Source organism: Gavia stellata, chromosome Z (genome assembly GCF_030936135.1).
Source record: "Gavia stellata isolate bGavSte3 chromosome Z, bGavSte3.hap2, whole genome shotgun sequence".
In the NCBI taxonomy this organism is placed as follows: domain Eukaryota; kingdom Metazoa; phylum Chordata; class Aves; order Gaviiformes; family Gaviidae; genus Gavia; species Gavia stellata.
This window is the reverse complement of record NC_082637.1, coordinates 28,226,183-28,245,007: the sequence shown is the minus strand read 5'-3', so window position 1 is coordinate 28,245,007 and position 18,825 is coordinate 28,226,183. Positions and strand designations below refer to the sequence as shown.

Sequence of the window (18,825 nt, the reverse complement as noted above, 5' to 3'; positions counted from 1 at the left end):
CCCTGTCCTCCATGTGCCTTAGCACAGCTTCTATGAGGAACTTTTCCATGATCTCCTCAGGCACAGAGGTGATGCCGACAGGTCAGTAGTTCCCAGGGTCCTCCTTTCTACTCTTTTTAAAAATGGGTGCAGTGTTTCCCTTTTTCCAGTCACTGGGGACTTCACCTGACTGCCATGATTTCTCAAATATCATGGAGAGTGGCTTGGCAACTACATCAGCCCATTTCCTCAAGACTCTGGGATGCATCTCGTCACGTCCCATAGACCTACGTATGTTCAGGTTCTTCAAGTGGTCACAAACCTGATCTTCTCTTACAGTGTGAGGGACTTTGCTCCCCCAGTCCCTGCCTTGCAGGCCATCAACTCAAGTGGTGAGGGAAGTGAGGTTGCCAGTGAAGACTGAGGCAAAAATGTTCTTGAGCACCTCAGCCTTCTCCTTGTCTGTTGTTAGCAGTTTGCCAGTCATGTTCACTGGGGGGGGTGCACTTTCTTTGACCTTCCTTTTCTGGCTGACATACCTGTAGAAGCCCTTCTTCATATTCTTTGTGTCCCTTGCCAAGTTCAGCTCCAGCTGCGCTTTGGCCTTCCTGACCCCATCCTTAAACAACGAGGCAGCATCCCTATACTCTTGCCAGGATATCTGTCCCTGCTTCCACTGCATGTGCATTTCCTTCTTGCCCTTTAGTTTGACAAGCACGTCTCGACTCAGCCATGCTGGTCTCTTGCCGTCCTTCCCTGATTTCTTACACCTGCAGATTTAGAGCTCTTATGCTCTATGGAAAGTGTCCTTAAAGATCTGCCAGCTCTGTTCTGCCCCCTTGTCCCTGAGGGCAGTTTCTCAGGGGGCCCTATGGACTAACTCCTTGAACAGCTGGAATTTTGCTTTCCTAAAATTCAGGGTCCTGACTTTACTCTTCACCTGACCCATATCCCTCAGGACTGGAGACTCCACCAGTGCATGATCGCTGCAGCCCAGGCTGCCTGCAATCTTGACGTCACGTATTAGCTCACTTGCTTTGGTGACCATCAGGTCCAGTATCGCATCCCCTCTGGTGGGACTGTCTATTATCTGGCTTAAGAAGTTATCCTCAATGCACTCTGGGAGTCTCCTGGATTGCCTACAGCTTACCACGCTACTTTTCCAGCAGATGTCGGGGTGGTTGAAGTCCCCCAGCAGGATAAGAGCCTGTGAGCGTGATGCCTCCTGTAGCTGGGGTAAGAAGGCTTCATCAATAGGCTCCCCTTGATCAGGCGGCCTGTAGTAAACATCAACCACAAGGTTCCCTTTGTGGCCTCCGTCTCTAATTCTTACCCATAAGCCTTCAACCTGCTTGTGGCTATTCTTCAGACAGTTCTTCACAATCTATCTGCCTCTTGACATAGAGGGCAACCCTTCCACCCCTCCTTCCTTGCTTGCCCCTTCTGAACAACCTGTAGCCGTCGATAGCCACACTCCAGCGAAGGTTTGTAATGGCAACTGGGTTGTAGCTTTCTAGCAGCACAGTGGCTTCCAACTCCTCCTGTTTGTTGCCCATGCTGCGTGCATTGGTGTAGAGGCACTTCAGCTGGGCTGTTGGCCATGTCACCTTTTTAGAGGAACACACCTTAATTCCTTTGAGGTATTTCCCCGATGTTTCCCTGTTGGCTCCTATCACCTCAGAAGCCCCTGGCTCATCTCCGTAAGACTTCAAGTGTGCTCCAGTGTACCCAACACGTCTCAAAGCAAGAGGTTGAGGGCCCTCGTTAGCACCCAATCCCTCTAATCGTGGCGTGTTGTCCCACAGCTTATCATGGACAAGCCTGCTATTATTGCCCTCCCCCTTCAAGTCTAGTTCAAAGCTCTGTCAATGAGCCCTTCTAGCTTGTGAGCAAAGACCCTCTTCCCCGTTTGAGAAAGGTGAATCACATTCAATGCCAGCAAGCCTGGTGCCGTGTAGGTCATCCCATTATCAAAAAACCCGAAACTGTGGCAGTGACACCAGCCATGGAGCCATATATTAATAGACTGGGTCTCTCTGTTTCTTCCAATGTCACTGCCCGCAACTGGAAGGATAGAGGAAAAAATTACCTGTGCACCAGATTCCCTTACCAACTGTTCCAAAGCCCTGAAGTCTCTTTTGATTGGCCTTGGACTACGCATTGTGGCTTCATCACCACCCACATGGAAGAGCAACAATGCATAATAGTCCGAGGGCTGGCGACTCCTTCCAGACTTAAATATGCCACAGCCCACACTGACCCATTGGTGTCCAATAGTCCTAATTCTAACTCTAATGAAGGCTTATCTTGTGGCACTTCTTTGTACCTGCCCCTGACCAATCAGCCTCTTCTGAACCTTCTTCTCAACTTACTTCCTAAGATTATGTAAGATCCAACTCTCGCCTTAGCCAAATTCTTCACCTACCAACCCCTTGCAAACTCTCTAGCTATTAGCTACAGTAATATTACCTTAGTCCCAGCCCCAGCACTACCAGTTAAGGACAAGCAGTTAAGGCTTGGCAACCCCTTAAGATCTAGATCTAATCCTAGATTCCCCATTTTTTATCTTAGGGATCCTTCAAAATTCAGCCTCTATGCCGGTTTAGAACCAAATTTTATCCGTAGCTCTAAGCCATACCTCAACCACCAGCACGTCCAGCCATGACCCATCTTACATTTAGATAGGCAACAACTTCCGTGCTTCACATCTTCATTTCAAATTTAAAGGTAGATCCAGCCCAAGAAGCTGGACATCTTTCATACTTTGCCAACATACAGCAACTGTGCTGGGTAAGGAGTGCTCACTGCTACTCAGGCATCAGACAGTGAAGTCCGTGGAATTACTAGTATTAATTAAGGAAATATAATGCAACAGATGTTCTGAATTTCTCCATTTAGTGGTGACGATACATCAGAATAATTCTCTCCTACCTGATACTGAATCTCTTCTGGATTTTGCTACATAGCTTTTAAGCAGTTTCCTCACAGACGGGTCAGAAGCTTCTTCTAATGCACACCTTCCCTTCTCACTTTTTAGTAAGGGATCAGCTCCATACCAAAGTAATAACTCTGCCATCTAAAAAAATAAGTTTTTCAGATTGTTTCTTTTCTGACAGTATTTTCCATACTCCTTCCTTATACAGGCATCTTGTACTTGACAACATGAGCAACTGAAACCAAATCTAAGGCCTACGACAAATAATCCTCCTCTGTTCTAGTTAATATACCTCAAGAATTCCCCTAGATGCATCATTATCCTATAGTCTTATTATTTTCATTTCTATAAATTCATTCCAGTTATTAACCTGATGCCTTGAAGCCAAGGTCTCACAAAATACAGGGTTTGATCCATCCTCCCATAGCTCTTAATTGGTTGAAAGTAACAGGTGATTTTAGGCTATGAGTCAGCTTATCTATTTAGGATATCTACTTAGGAGAAAATAAATTGTGCTCTAGGTGTGTCTATTGTGACTCCTGTGACTGCAAAGGGAAGCTTTGACAACTATTTCAGAAGTACAACATACATCTGGTCAAATGAAACCCACTCAGATGGTCTTACCAACAATATGATTTCTGTACAAATGTAAAGCCTGATTCTATTGTTATTAAAGAAATTATCACTTTAGCAAAATGTTCCATCTACCTTTGCAGAATACTTTTTTAAGATATGGGAAATTTACAATCTGATTATCTCCTTTCTGTGGGTAAGTAACCCTGTGATCTTATTCCAGCACTAGTGTGGTTTTACTTGCACCTCTGCATTTCTCTCCTCAGCACATGTTATTGTTTCAGACTAAGCTTGACTCACATTCTTCACCCATGTGTTTAAAGACCCTTATTACTTCTAACCAGATTGCTACTGACAAAATTGCTAGTGAAGTTTTCTCAATTCAAACATTCTCCTAACAACAGAGCAAATAAAAAAGGGTTCAATCCACAGCAAAAACTCTCTTGGGCTTCACTAGTTATCCCAAATCTATGGATTTTTTCAAAAAGTAATGTTGAGAACTCTTCTTTAACGAGATCTTCAGCTACATGTCACACTTGTATGCTCTCCCCCTTAACTGTACTATTAGAAAGTCTTTCATATACTTACCATTTTTCTGAAATAAGATTATTAATTTTGCCAAATAAGAAATTAATTTTGCCATATTGCAGGTGCAGAAAGGAATAAGGCAGTCAAAAGGTGTGTTTCCAATCTACAATAATAACCTCATGCAGAGAGGTAGCTTTGAAAGAAACAGCTCCAAATACCAATTACTGAATCACTATCACTATATTGTTGCTAGTCAGAAGCAACAAAAATTAAGTCTGACAGACCACTGCAGTGATACAACTATACTGCTCCTGAGTAAATACAGCGCCACTGTGTAGTACCATTCCCTGTGGATATACCAGCTCACATAACTCTTAACACAGCTCTGTGCTGAATTATATTGGTTTGCTCCAAGTGACCTAGCTGAGATCAGTGTTCTTCCAGCATCATTCAAGTTGCTGACCCCTAAATATTACTTGCAGAGATGCAGAGTCCTTTAGGCATAACCATGGACATGGTGTCTTAGGTACCTTCACAGAACTCAGAAATATTTCATGAACCCGCAAGAGTCTGTGATCCACAAGCTGAAAACCAAGCTTGGGGTTCTCAAGTCTCAGAGAAAATTATTAACCAAAAGTCCACCCTTCCTCTTTGCTCCAGGGAGACTTGGGGAGAAACAGATTAAGTCTTACCTCAGTTGTGGAACAGAAAGAGAGTAAATGTTTAGGGACAAAACTTACTCACCCCACAAAAAATTTTTTTTAAATCTTGGAAATCAATAAATGTTAGGCAGCATATGTGCACTTCTAGAGAAAGAAACAGCAAGCAGGTAAAAGGGACATGCATAAATCTGGGCCACCCTAGGAACATGCACAAACAGACAGGCAGAGGCAAGAACTGCCAGACCGAAAGAGGATCCACAATTCAGACACAGGCTTATGAAACCACAACATTTGGCAACAAAACTTATAATTAATTCACATTGACTATTCAGTTGACTTTCTGTTTAAGACCATACAAAATATAAAGCCATGACTTCATAACTCTCCATGCTATGTGTTAATACACGAAAAAATATCTGTGCATGGCTGTGGCTACACATCATACATGCTTGTTTACTAAATAATGAAAAATGTCATTAAAACTCCAGAAGACTGCTCAGATCATAAGTTATTCTGCAAGATGATTATAAAGGAAGTGAAACAAGTAGTATTAAACAGTAGCAATCTATTCCTCGGTACTTTGGCTATTGTCCCAAACAATTAGAACAACAATTAATTTCTGCTTTTGGACAAATCTTGTAAAGCATAGAATGGTTTGAACAGAAATTGGGCAGAAAGGACTTGCAAGCTCCTGAATTTAACCATAATCTGAAAAGCACAGCCACATGTAAATAGATTATGTGGCCTTCTGGAACCAACAACAATCATTTCTATTCCTAAACCATAATTTGTGTTCAATTTGGAATGTACCTCATAATGGCCTTCTTTAACTGCATCTTGCAATGGTGTTATTTGTTCATCTCCTCTAGCATTAACATCAGCTCCTGCTTTCAAAAGCTCATTTGCTATCCCATAAAAGCCTTCCACACTTGCTGTGTGTAGTGCAGACCAGCCTATGAAAAAGAAAAAACTGTATTTCACATTTGGGTAAAAGAATTTATAAAAATTTATGTCAGTCTTAGGTTGTTTATTTGATAAATATTTCAGAAAGCATACTGAAAAGGTAAAAACTGATGCATTTTACAGTAAGTTGTATGAAGAAATGTTTATGAAAAAGTCACAAGGGTTAAGAGATCTCATTCTTTTGTTAAAATTTGCCCTTACTGAAGAACCAGGTGCTGCTATAACAATATTAGTTTTAGATTTGATACTTCTGTTATGAAAGAAAGAATAAAAATTATTCCACCCACATCCTTAGTAATTTCTCCCCGAATAAAATGTATATGCTATTTTAAGAACAAGGTAATTTTTCATGGCACTCTTTTATTTACATAGCTACGCCATGCTGAAGAGGGTAAGAAAGAAGACACAAAAAAAAGACCTGGACTCTTTATTGCCAAACAAAAATGTTTTTTAAGACTACCCAAGTATGGTTTGAGTTTCCAGAGAAAGCAATGAAAAATCCATTCTGAAATTCCATATCCATTCCCAGCTACATGGAATAAAGCAAGATACGAGCTTCATGACCTGCAGAACAATTCTACTCCATGAAGGAGGTGTTGAGGAAAAATAAAAGATGGAATGTAAATCTTTGAACTGGATTTAGCACAGCCTTGCATCAGCTCCTTAAACATTCATTATTTGAGAAAAGTAAAGGAAAAAGACAGAGGATCTTCCACTTCCTATCTTCCAGCCCTCAAACCAGCGTTCCCTCCAGAGGACCATTTTGATGGACAGCTTTACTCTTCAACCATCTCCTGTTATCAGAAGGTTGTCTGGGCCTAGTTCACATACTAAATATGTGAATTAATATGCGAATTAGGCTTATTAAGACTGTTCTGCTTCCATTAAGCAAAATTGTCTTAATTTCATTGGAAAGAGAAACTCTTGCGGCTCTCTTACACACTACCCAATCCAGAATACTGTATATTTGTATAGAATTGGGTTTATTGTGGGCACAGAATGTTGCATCAGGTTGTCCAAAAATTTTGTGCTATTAGGCTTTGTTCCTGAATGCTTGAAACACAACTAAGTTTTAATTACATTGCCTAATGTTGACAGTGCTTCAGGATGAATGGTTTTTAACAGTATGATCTGCAACACATTTTACTTGCAATTTATAGAGCCTATTTCATCAAAAAACTCTAGTAACTCCATATTCTGGAGCAAAAACTTGAAATCTGTTAAGGGGAGGTTAAAAAAGGTTCACTAAGGCGAAAGTACCTATTTGACCCTCAGTAAAAAGTATCCTCTATCTGATACACAGTTGTGCTCTTTTCGCACCAAAAAATAGCAGCCAGAGATTCTGGGGCATGAAGAAAGAGTGGCCTGGCAAAACATGCAAAGTCAGAAAAAGGAAGCAGCTGTGAGGCCAAAAACTGGAACCACTGCACTTTAGTACACTTGCCCACAGAGGGTGCAGCTGAACCCACACTATCAACATTTCTCTGTTGTCAGCACGTGGCTTTGAAACCAACCAATGAAATATTTTCTTATCTACCTCTAGCACAAGTCAACACACATTACGAATCACTCCATTAGCACAAATGCCAGAGTCCTATCCTGTAAAAGTCTGAAACTTGCTGCTGACCCAATCTATGTCTTAGTACATTCCAGAAGACAGAGAATTTCTACCTTAATTTTGGTCAGTCATATGCCTGCATTATGCAAAAGCCTTTTAACTGCAGAACATTTGGTTTTTGTTCCCACAGAACAGTTGTGAAATCCTAGCCACAGCACAGGATGGAAACACTCTTAAGAATTAATCAAGTTTTCTACCAAATGAGCCAGCTGTCTGTGAAACCATTTTCTCTTTTGTTATGGAAGTTTATCAGAGCCTAATGGATGAGACAGGGAACTGCAAAATAAGTCAGTCTCACATTTTAAACAACCAATTGATACTTTAGGGTGTGGCAATGTCTTTGACACAGAGTATCACACATGAAGCTGGATAAGGTGAATTGCTTCAGTCAGTATGTTCACAGCTGGCCATTCACTATTGGTCATTCTTTTTTTTTGGTGGCCAAGATGAAGTAAAAATGCAAAATACCAAGTATTCACAACTTTACAAAATCAAAGCAGTGCTAAATTATGAAGCTACAACTTCCTTTAAAATGCAAGGGGTAAATTCAGAGCCCTGCAAAATTAAACTGGAAAATCTAAATCTCAAGTTGGCCACTGAAATGGACCAAAAAAAAAACAACTTTAAAAAACATTACATTGATTATTTAATTAAGGGACTGTTTTCTGATAATCATGCACAGGATTGTTGAATTAATTGCATCACTTTGTAATTTTTCAAGTGCTTACTTTTTCCGCAAAATTTTGTTTTTTAATATGATTTTATACATAGGTCTGTATATTTTCTCATGAACAATTACCAAGTTAAACCAATAAAAATTCAATAATCTACTGACTAGTCACAAACGTACAGTCTTGTCCACGGCGCAAAGTCGTAATATACACTTTTATTAGTTATAGGTAGATACTTGTTTTGAAAATAGTATTTTAATACAATTGCAACTTACCAGCATAATCCTGAACATTTACATTTCCACCAGCTTTTATTATGTTACATACAAGGTCTATATCTTGATGAGCAACAGCTCTATGCAGTAAGGTCTCACCATAAATATTCCTCCTATTGATTCTTGAAAGTGAAATGGGGCAAAGAGGATTTACAAAATTCCTACCAAAGGTTTCTTGTCCTGAAAAATAATGTAAAAGATCTGTTGAACAGAAAAATATCTTTCCTCTCTTATTTTGGCTTTACTTTGCAGTACAGTTAGTAAACCAGCTTTCTGGAGAAAAAATGCTCATTCAATCTAGTAGAAACGAGTATCTCAAAAACACATTACCAATTAAATAACATTCCATTCAATAAAAGAGGCCATAGCGAATTACATAACACAACTCCAACTGAAATTCAACACACAGGAAAATTACTTTGTAAAAGTGTGCTTACACTTTTTCCTTTTTAATGAAATTTTTGCAAAGTTTATTGTTTCCCACTAGATGATAAAACTGCTATTCTAGGTCACAATTCATTCCAAGATGAGCATTTCAATAGCTAGTCAGTTACTCAATAATTTCTCCTTTCTTAAAAGTCAAATTTATCAGTTCTTTTGTATTCATTTATGTTTTAAAATCTCCACTTCGTGAGAAAGGAGTATTTACACTAGGATAGTGATTAAGATTAGCTCCCTCAGATTACTTTTCCCCATTACTTCACAACCAGCTGAGCCATTTCTGCAATGAGCAAAGGATGAAGAGTTGCTTGGGAATATGAGGCCAAAATGTAAAAAATAAAATGTAGAAGATACTATTTCTAATTTATAGTTTATTATTTTATAAAATAAATGCTATCGCTCCTTATGCACTCATTACAGTTTTCAGTTTGGGTGAAATTGTTTCCACTACATCGACGAGCTGTTCTGTACTTCACCAGCAGTGCCATCACAGTATCCCTTCATATCGTGGAGAAGAGCACCCTGGCTACTGCCTCCTCTGAAAAACAGGGAGGGAAGAAAGAAAGGAGGAAAGAAAGGACAGGAGGATCACCTACAGGAAAGCACAATAGGTGGCCTCGGCCACTAGTCAATCTACTAATGAAAATCTTGGGACAGCAGGCTACATACACTGCTCCTCTCCACAAGCTGTAGCAGATGGGGTTCACCGGCCCTAAAACTCCACCTGGGTGTAGGAATAGACATTTTAAGTATGCCTTTAAAACACATAGCTCTCCTAGAGCTGTAACTCACAAAGCCTGCTGTCTCTGCTGCTTTGTGCATGATGATATACCGTGAGCTCACACTAATTCCCAACCTACTTAAGTTCTTCACTCTGTGCAGATTTTTAGAATCCAATAGACATGGGTTTATCCAGGACCTTCCCTCAGCTGAGCACATAGACAGTCCCTCTCCTCTACCTTGCCTTGCAAGACAGGCAAGTGTCTTTTTATTTAAGATACTGCAGTCCCTAGTCAAAGATGGTCTAAACTAGCCAAGCGGTTCAGGAAGGAGTAAACCGCGCAGACATACACAGAACAAGGCGCAGTTTTGTGTTACACTTAACCCAATTTAACTTGTTAATTCAAGAGGACCTATTTCCCGTCACTTCTACCTTGCCGTCCCTAGTGCCTTCCTTGTGTCTGACCTTGTGCAAAACAACTGATGCTTGCTGATACAAACCCAAACTTTTTGTAGGGCTCTTTGTCCAGTGAATTACCAAACTACGATGACTCACAGACTCTTGATTGCCAGGTCTAATGCAAAAGGGAGGTAAACTGGCTAGATTGGATTAACACGAAGCTACCTCTATAGGCAGTGCAACTCTTTCTGCAGAAATCATGCTAAAAAACCAACAGCTTGTTTTCTGAGTGGAAACTAGTAAGTAAATTTGAAACAGCAGTCAGTCATACAAATTGAAATCTCATAAAAACGCTGCTTCCACTGGTAATAATTAAAACCCTGCAAAAGAGAAGGGTCGTTAATTGGAGGTAGAATTCTTCACATTTTGTAAGGTCTAAAATGTAGCTGTTATAGTTCAAACACTTCCAAACTCTGTAAGCTGTTTAAATTATTGTAGGTGCACAGATAAACCCACACTGAGTGGGCTTAAAAAAAAAAACAAAAACCAAAAACCTTTTAAGACCATAATCTTAAAGGTGCTGGAAAGAGCACTTAAGTGACGAAATTCTGTATTCCCCTATACACTTCCTCTGCGAGGCAAAGAATTTCTCTGCATGCATCTTCAAGGGATGAAAAATGGCAATCTTTCTCTCTGACAAAGCACATTGCAAGGAAAAATACTTCAAAGAGTGCTCCGTGACTGTGGTAGTGAAGGCCCTATAACTCTATATTTAAAACAGACGAGTTAACAGCCAGCATTCAAAATAGAATAAACTGTTCTGTATAGGTTAATTCTTGGGGATGGCACTGCCCTCAGAACGATGCTGCACATAGAATACTAGATTACAGAAGGATATATAGATGTATATCAGGATGTACATTTTCATTTTGTATGAAAACATTTTTCTTCCGCTTTTCAGAATACACCATAATTTTTTCATACATAACACTGTGATAAAAATTGCATCCTGAAAAAATTCTCATGATTCTTAAGGAGTTTATGCAAACAAATCAACTATCAGGTTGCTAATATGTAGGTTTAAACAAGTGAGGGAAATTATCAATAATTCTAATTATTAAAATGTATATTCGTAACATCTTTTTAAAAGACGTCCATGCCACAATATATTGGAAAGGTTATAAATTATATTTGATTCAGTATAGATGTTCAAATAAAAAAAAATCTGTATAATAAACATCAGACAATATCTTACTCAGTTTGTTTTCGATTCTCTTGCTCCTTCTTCTCTGATCAGCTTTTCTATCCTCATTCAGAGTTATTTCTTGGCATATGTTGGTTTCTAGGTCCTGCTTGTCTTTAGAAGTAGACTCCTGAATTTTACTGACAAAAGATTTGCTTAGCATCAACAAAAATACTCTCTTCTCTGTATAGATCAATGTTTATAGTAAAGCTAAGAATGTGAATACATTCGATTTTAAAAGGGAGTCTGTAATAGCATGCAAGTGTATAGGGTAGTTAGGTAGTACTGAATAAAGAGTAAATCAGGAGAAAAACTAACTCTGAGATCTTTAAATAAAACATAAAACCTTTACCTTTTGATCATTTAAAGTCATTCACATGAGGAATGAGTAGTCTGTATGCATTGTATTTACTACATTAATTTAAAAAAAGAATTTAAGAATATTATGCATGATTTTGTCATACTCAAAATACCTAGCTTTGTTTCTTGTTGTACTGCCACTGTGAGACATCCTCTGCTGAATCTCTTCTAGTATTTGGCAATGACTGGAAACATGATCTCTGCACTTTCTTGAGGAGGTCTCTCTTAACTGCATCACTTTCCTTAATGTTGTTTGGGCTGCTTCTGCACATGCTGCAGCCTCCACTGAATGTGAACTTCCCTCCCCAGTTTGCTTTTCACTAGAGGTGGCACCCCAGTAATCCGAAATTACTTCTTTCTCTCTCTGTTCATCACCCACAGGCTGTGACAAAAAAGAAATATCACAAGCAACTGGTAAGCATGCAGTTAAAACAAGGGCTGTATATATGAGAGCTCCAAGAACATTGTCTTGTAAATTATATGCGTGCTCACAGGCAATGGAGGGGTTGCTTAAGTGAATAACTGGAATTCTACAGATATGAGACAGAGGCTGCCATAGGAGAGGCATTCCTAAAGTAGTATGCTACACCATGTGCCCCTGGCAGAATTAGCCAAGGGAATTAGGATACTCACAATCACAACTTAAATAATAAATACAGGCTGGCTTCAGCAAACAAAAGTTGTTACTATCGGAAAGTCCTTTGGTTGGACATATGAAATGACTCAACAGATTCATTTCAGTTTCCTATGGACATGAGCTCTTGTCCTAAAAAATAAAGTGATGTTTAAGATGTCTTAAGCTAGCCTATCTTATCTCACCCTTGCACAAGCCTAGAAATGTGCATAACATCAAGAACTGTGTTTCACCTGAGGTTCAGTAACTCCCAGCTGAGAAGTTACTTCTAAAGACATACCATTGCTGAGCTACAGCCACCACAGATGAGATTCACTTACCTTCAGCCTTCTAAAAGCCAGGCATCTACATGACACTAGACATTACCCCTACTGTCGGTGAAGAGGACAAGCTACTTTCAGAGATGATAGTGATTCACCTCATCCTAAGCTGTGCAAAGGGGAACCTAAATGACTGGTGTATACCAGAGGCTTTTCTCTAACAGTAAGGGAAAGAAATCCCACCCTGAAGATATGTCATCACATGGCAGTTAATGTGAGTTGCTTGAGTTTATTCACTGTTTTAGTGAAGTGAGAGTGACGTGCTGCTGAGTATCACTCAAGTTGCTGAAAACTGGGTACCTGTTAGCTTATTACACACTCGAGTAACGCTGAAAGCTCTCAGGACACACCCTGAGCACACATGCACATAAATTCTTTCACAGTGATGTGGGAGAACTTGTTAGTCCTTTGTTGGGACACAGATGGAAATGGAGGATTCACTGATTAATTTTTGACATGTTGTCAGAGAGGCTACTGAGGAGGTGAACTGCATTACTAGAAGTGGTCCCTCCAGGTCAAGAGATGATGCATGTTAACATGGCAGTTGGGAAAAACCAAATATTTCCATTCACAAAACTATCAATGCAGTACTTTCCATGGCATCACATCTGCTATAGAAGGAGGGTTAGAGAAGAAGAAGAAAGCATTTCAAGGAGAAAAAAAAAGCCACCTGCTTTATAAGGAACCATATATTGAAATAAATGGGCTATCCAGCATCCTGATTGCATCTACAGGACAGTACAGACTCTCCTCTTTTGGGTTTCACCACAACAAGGATACTCTGAAGAAACAAGGATGAGAAAAGACCAAAGTGAACAATATACTGTTAGAACGCAACAGTTACTAAAAAATTAACTGGGATTTTTTCCTTATTAGATTGCCTCCCTACTTTCTGCCTTCAAGAACAGCAGACAGAGGCACAAAAAAGCTAAAATCAATTACTAATCGACGAAGGTTTTAGATCCCCATTCCCCACAGGACCCTTCTTCACAATCTTAACTGAAATATTGAGTAAATCTATACATTAAGCTTCACACAGCTGTGCTACAAATTTCAGAAATCAACACTTCACTGAAAGAGCTTTGTAAGTTGCTGTGGTTCTGAGACAATTAGCCTACTGACCTTTCGGCACCTTGAAACTGGCTACCTTTGTGGCACATTTTATTACATACTGTTACATTCAGTTAATCCTACCAGCAAAAGATGGAATTAACTCATAGTCTTTGGATGCTTTATGTCATTGTGGGGAAGCAAAGTGGCTGTAAAACCACCTTAAATAGCTAGTTATATGTGGCTGATCATTGATTTGCAGCTCCATATTATTCAAAAACACAGAGCAGAGAATCTGATTCCAGGTTTACAAGGGATGTCTACTACACTCTATAGCATAAACACGTCTCCTATGTGTCCTTCTCTTTCCCTTATTATAACCTGAACAGGAAGAGACTATAACATTGCCTTCCCTTCTTGTTCCCCTCCAGATTTTTGCATTCATGTTGTTGAATCCCAATGACCTACTCCACTTTACAGGACAGGACACAACACTGTGGCAAGAACAGCACATGGTAAGAGAAGAAAACAAAAAGGAGAATCACATGTTGTATCCATACATACTGGCTTCTTCACGGAAGAACATGAACATAAAACCATGCCTCAATTTTTTCAGAAAGTCTCACATAGACGGAACTAAACAAAATAAATGCACTTCTACATATATGTGTAAAAAATCCCTGTAAGTCATCTTTCTAGTCTACAGGAAAGAAATAGCTGTAATTTCTTTTGTAATATTTGCAAAGCATTTGGATGCAACAGTGGTGAGAACTATGATAACAGAAAAGAGCATACTATAGTCTGGAGAAAAAACAGAACTGGATAGGGTAGGAACCTAGAGTTGAAATTGGCTGGAATATGCCAGTGTGCTACAATGAATTAACAGAATAATGTTTTGGAACTTTCCTTGGACAGAACACGACACATAGAAGATGTACAAGGGGACCAGGAGTTTTGAAACTCCCATGCTGATTCTAGATTTCCATGTCAGTCACTGAATTAATTTTACTAGGATTTCCCATCCCAGCAAGCTCAGCCATTTTCATAACATGGATATATCAAAACAGATAAACACTACTGGACTTTTAAAACAAAAACAATTGAAATGTATTAAACATGTAAATTACTGATGTCAGTCTATCCTTTACTAAGACTGACATCTCCAAGTAATTTGGCTATTCTATAAAATATCTTATGATAAATGTAAATTTTCCAATATTAATTAAACTACATATATACTTGCTCTTTTGTTGTCTTCTGCAAGTTAGATCCTGTTAAGGCTTTTATTTCTTCTCCCTGAACTGTAGCAAGTTGAGGCTCAACCATGTTTGTTATTTGTGTACAGTCATCATCTAACTGGGGAATACTGGGTTCTGAATTTAACTGCTCTCCCTCGGTGTTAAACTGTCTCTCATTTGGTACCACAGGAGTGACAGGTTGTACTACAGACCCTGACAAGGCATTCAGAGCTGTCACAAGCTGTACTGGCCGGACATCACTGCTCTCATCTGCTGATGGATCAATGGGAAAGGCATGACCCTGACATTCTAACTTGTCAGGCAATGGGTTTATGATTTTAAGATTCTCAGAATCACTGAGGGATCTCAGCAAATCACTGATTTCAAATTCACCAGTCTCTATACTCTGTTCAGTGAATGCTTCCATGAAAATCTTCCCTGGGGATGTCGGTGAAAGATCAGTGTCATTATTAGGGGAATGTTCTTTGTTGTCTGTGTCAATAATGGTCAGGCAGGTTCTCTGGCAATCTTCTAAAGCAGACGGAAATATATCTTGTGTTGTCTGTTCCTTTGGAACCGTTATTATATCCTCCAGATGGGCATCTAGACAGAGGCTTATTTCTGGAGAGAGATCTTCATTACTTAATTTCTGTGAAATCTAAACATTAAAAAAAAAAAATTGTTTACAAAAAGGAATGCAACAAGTCTTTCTAAAAAGCATGTGATTAACATTCACTTTAGAAGTCATCCATATATATACACATATATTTTATTTCCAATTTTTGCATAAACTACAAAACTCAGAGCCTTCCTTAAGATCTCATACAACTTCTTAACAAGGGTTAGAGTGAGGTCTCAGTTTCAAAAGTAGAGCACTTCAGCTGTTGACTTCCCTAGCAGTGAAAACCCAGAGTAAGAGAGACTAAATCTGTTAAAAAGTCAAAGATACTGTGCCATTGCCAATGACCTGAGGGTGTTCAAGGGCTTTAAAAGAAAGGTGTTAAAAACTTCGGTCACCCAGAAATAATGAAAGTTAATGTATTCACAGTAATATAAAAACCATAGTTAATAAAACACAATATATGAGTTTTGATTATGTGTTTATGTGGATCCCACAGAGGTATGGAGCATTTGTACCTCACAAGCTTCAGTTCAAAACCTTAGGAGTATGTTTGGAGGCTGCACATTTGAGTTTCTGCACTGAGTACAGAACCACAAAACCATAACTGTTCTTGGAAAAGTAATACTGCTACTGTTTTTCTAATCACTTTGAGCTGCTTTCAACAGATGCACCCATTGTTATACCAATTAACAGCTTTTTCATTTTTTTTTTTCCTATCCATGTTTCAAATGCTTCTGCAGGAGAAAATCAGAGGTCTCAGCAGACCTAAACCATATTTTTTTCCGTATAACATTTGTATATAATAGTGCTGTCACTTAGTAATACTGGATCTTAAGAGAATCTCTTTCAATACATTTTTAGACTCTTGCTGCCAGCAAGTGGCAATACTGGGCAATGCAAGAATCTTTTAACCACTGGTAACATAATTTTGATAAAGCTCACACACAAAAAAACAGAAAGGGCAGAAATCTGACAGCATTGGCTCATGTTCAGTTTGTAAGCCATTATAAATCCCTGATTCTTTGTTGAAAAATTATTCCCTGGCCTGCTGTTTCCTATCTTGTACCTGTGCAGCTAATTGTTCCTTTGTAAGTACTGACTACTTTTTACTTTGCTGTATTGAATTACAGTTTCTTTTCAGACCACTTCTCTAATTTGTGCAGACTTTAAACAATCGGGAAAAAAAACCCCACTGGCATAACTTTCTGTACTTGAAGAACTGTGGTATAAAGAGTGTGTACGTATATTACAAATCTCCTAAGAAAAAGGTTTAGTGCATTTGTTGAAGGGCAGATGAAACTTACATTTATATTAATGGAGAAGGATCAGGCAGGCATAAAATGACTAATTTTGCAAGATCCTAAAAACCCAAATGCCAAATGAAATCTAACATTTAAATGTGACTAGTGTTCACAAAACCCTCATTCAACTTCAGGTGCCTAAATTTCTTTAGCACTCATTTCTGTTGGCACAATCCTGTGGGACTTGCTCTACAAGTAATTAAAATCTGCAGAACATAATAAAATTTACAACTTTCCCTCCCTAAGACCCATCCTCAGCTGCCACTTTTCCATAAAGACACTTAAAGCTCCAGTGCCTAAGGTCCCTGTACCTTCAATTGTCTGCTGAAAAGAAACAGAGGAGCTGCTGAAGGAGCAAGGCTGAGACAGCTGGGAACTGAACCAAAACAGGGAGTTCTCTCTCTTGTGGATCCCAGTCTGGTAAATGCAGTCTGAATAAACATAGTTTTCACTCAAAGGAGGAGCAGGATTCTCCCTCAGTTGGTAGCTCAGCAGTAAAATACCAACATTGTGGTAAATGCAGGTTCAGGTCCATCCTCCACCAGAAGAGCTATGCTTCAAGCAACTCATTTAACAAAGGGGTTCCTATGTAAGAACACCAAAGATAAAAAGGTATCTCTTTGGCATAAGGCTATTAATTCTTTGTAGGGTTTGAATGCCAACCATCTCATGACATCTGTGAATCTCCTCCACCAAGCATAAGCTCACTACTTCGAAAGCCTTGATTTAAATCCCACTATCCTCATGTCTTAATTATTTCCAGTACAAATCCAAATCAAGGTGCTCCTTAACCCAGGCACAAATCCTGCTGACCTTCTAGCATCAGCCCAGAATCTCTTGTCTTCCCATCTTACCCAGTAAGCACATGCTGAGTAACAGCTGAGCATGGCCACAGTCAACTCCAGCCTCAGCTGATTCAGAACCTCACACCAGAGTAAGCAGGTGGACAGGGAAGTCAAGCAGATGTCTCATCTAAAAAAACAACTTACTTGATCATGGCTATAAAAACTGTGTTAATAAACTCATTGCACCGAAGGCCAGTGAGCAAGCCAGACTTAGCCAAGCCTTAGACGTCTATCTCTCCCTGTGCACTACATGAGCAAGCTTAAATCTGGCCTGTCAGTTCCAGCAGATGGCAGTGCATTCACATCACCTTGGTGAATCTCGACATGCAAGGATTGTTTTTCCACGTGTTTGAGAACAATTAAAAAGCTATCGAGAAATTGGTGGCTATTTGGTGTCACAGACTGTCGCTTGCAAACGTTACAAGATAAAACTGGACTAATACTGAAGCATAAATAATAAGGGTGGAGTGGAAATGTTAAGTAGACTCCTACATCTGCTAGCTCTGAGCCAAACAACAGCAGAGAAGTTCAGTCTTTCAATACATACATGTAAGAGAATCACTATAAAAGAGTTAAGGCTTTGGAGGGATCAACATTACCAGCTTTTGTGAGAATGCTGAGTTGAAGATTACCACTATATACTGGGAGATGAAGGATACACAGAGAATCATGAAACAGTTGAGGTTGGAAGGGACCTCTTGATACCATATAGTCCAACCTTGCTGCTAAAGCAGTGTCAGCTGCAGCAGGTTGCCCAAGACCATGTCCAGTCAGGTTCTGAGTATCTCCACAAGTGGAGAATGCACAACCTATCCAGGCAACCTGTTCCAGTGTTAAACCACTTAAAAAGTGGGGGTTTGTGTTCAGATGGGATTTCTTTCTTTTTAATTTGTCCATTGCCTCTTGTCCTACCAGGGGGCACTACTGAGAAGTCTGGCTCCCTCACCTTCATTCCTTCCTATCAAGTGTTCATACACATTGGTAAGATCCCCCCCCGAGCCTTCTCTTCTCCAGGTTGAACAGTCCTAGCTCTCCCGGCCTGTCCTCATACAAAAGAGCATAGAATCACAGAATAGTTTGGGTTGGAAAGGAGCTTTAACGGTCATCTAGTCCAACCCCCCTGAAACGAGCAGGGACATCTTCCACTAGATCAGGTCACTCAGAGCCCCGTCCAACCTGACTTTGAATGTTTCCAGGGATGAGGCATCTACCACCTCTTTGGGAAACCTGCTCCAGTGTCTCACCACCCTCATGCTAAAAAACTCCTTCCTTATAGTGAGTCTGAATCTACCCTCTTTTAGTTTCAACCCATTACCCCTTGTCCTATCGCAACGGGCCCTGCTAAAAAGTTTGTCCCCATCTTTCTTATAAGCTCCCTTTATGTACTGAAAGGCCACTGTAAGGTCTCCCCAGAGCCTTCTCTTCTTCAAGCTAAACAACCCCAACT

At 39.6% G+C, this 18,825-nt stretch overlaps 1 protein-coding gene across 1 annotated transcript in view; it reads right to left on the bottom strand.

Moving 5' to 3' along the window:
- Nucleotides 1-18,825, bottom strand: part of ANKRD31 (ankyrin repeat domain 31) — a 71,606-nt gene that overhangs the window by 40,699 nt on the left and 12,082 nt on the right. The window contains 6 exon segments of the mRNA XM_059833497.1: nt 2,911-3,055; nt 5,488-5,630; nt 8,205-8,384; nt 11,021-11,148; nt 11,473-11,750; nt 14,612-15,259. Coding sequence (XP_059689480.1) covers nt 2,911-3,055; nt 5,488-5,630; nt 8,205-8,384; nt 11,021-11,148; nt 11,473-11,750; nt 14,612-15,259 — 1,522 coding nt within the window.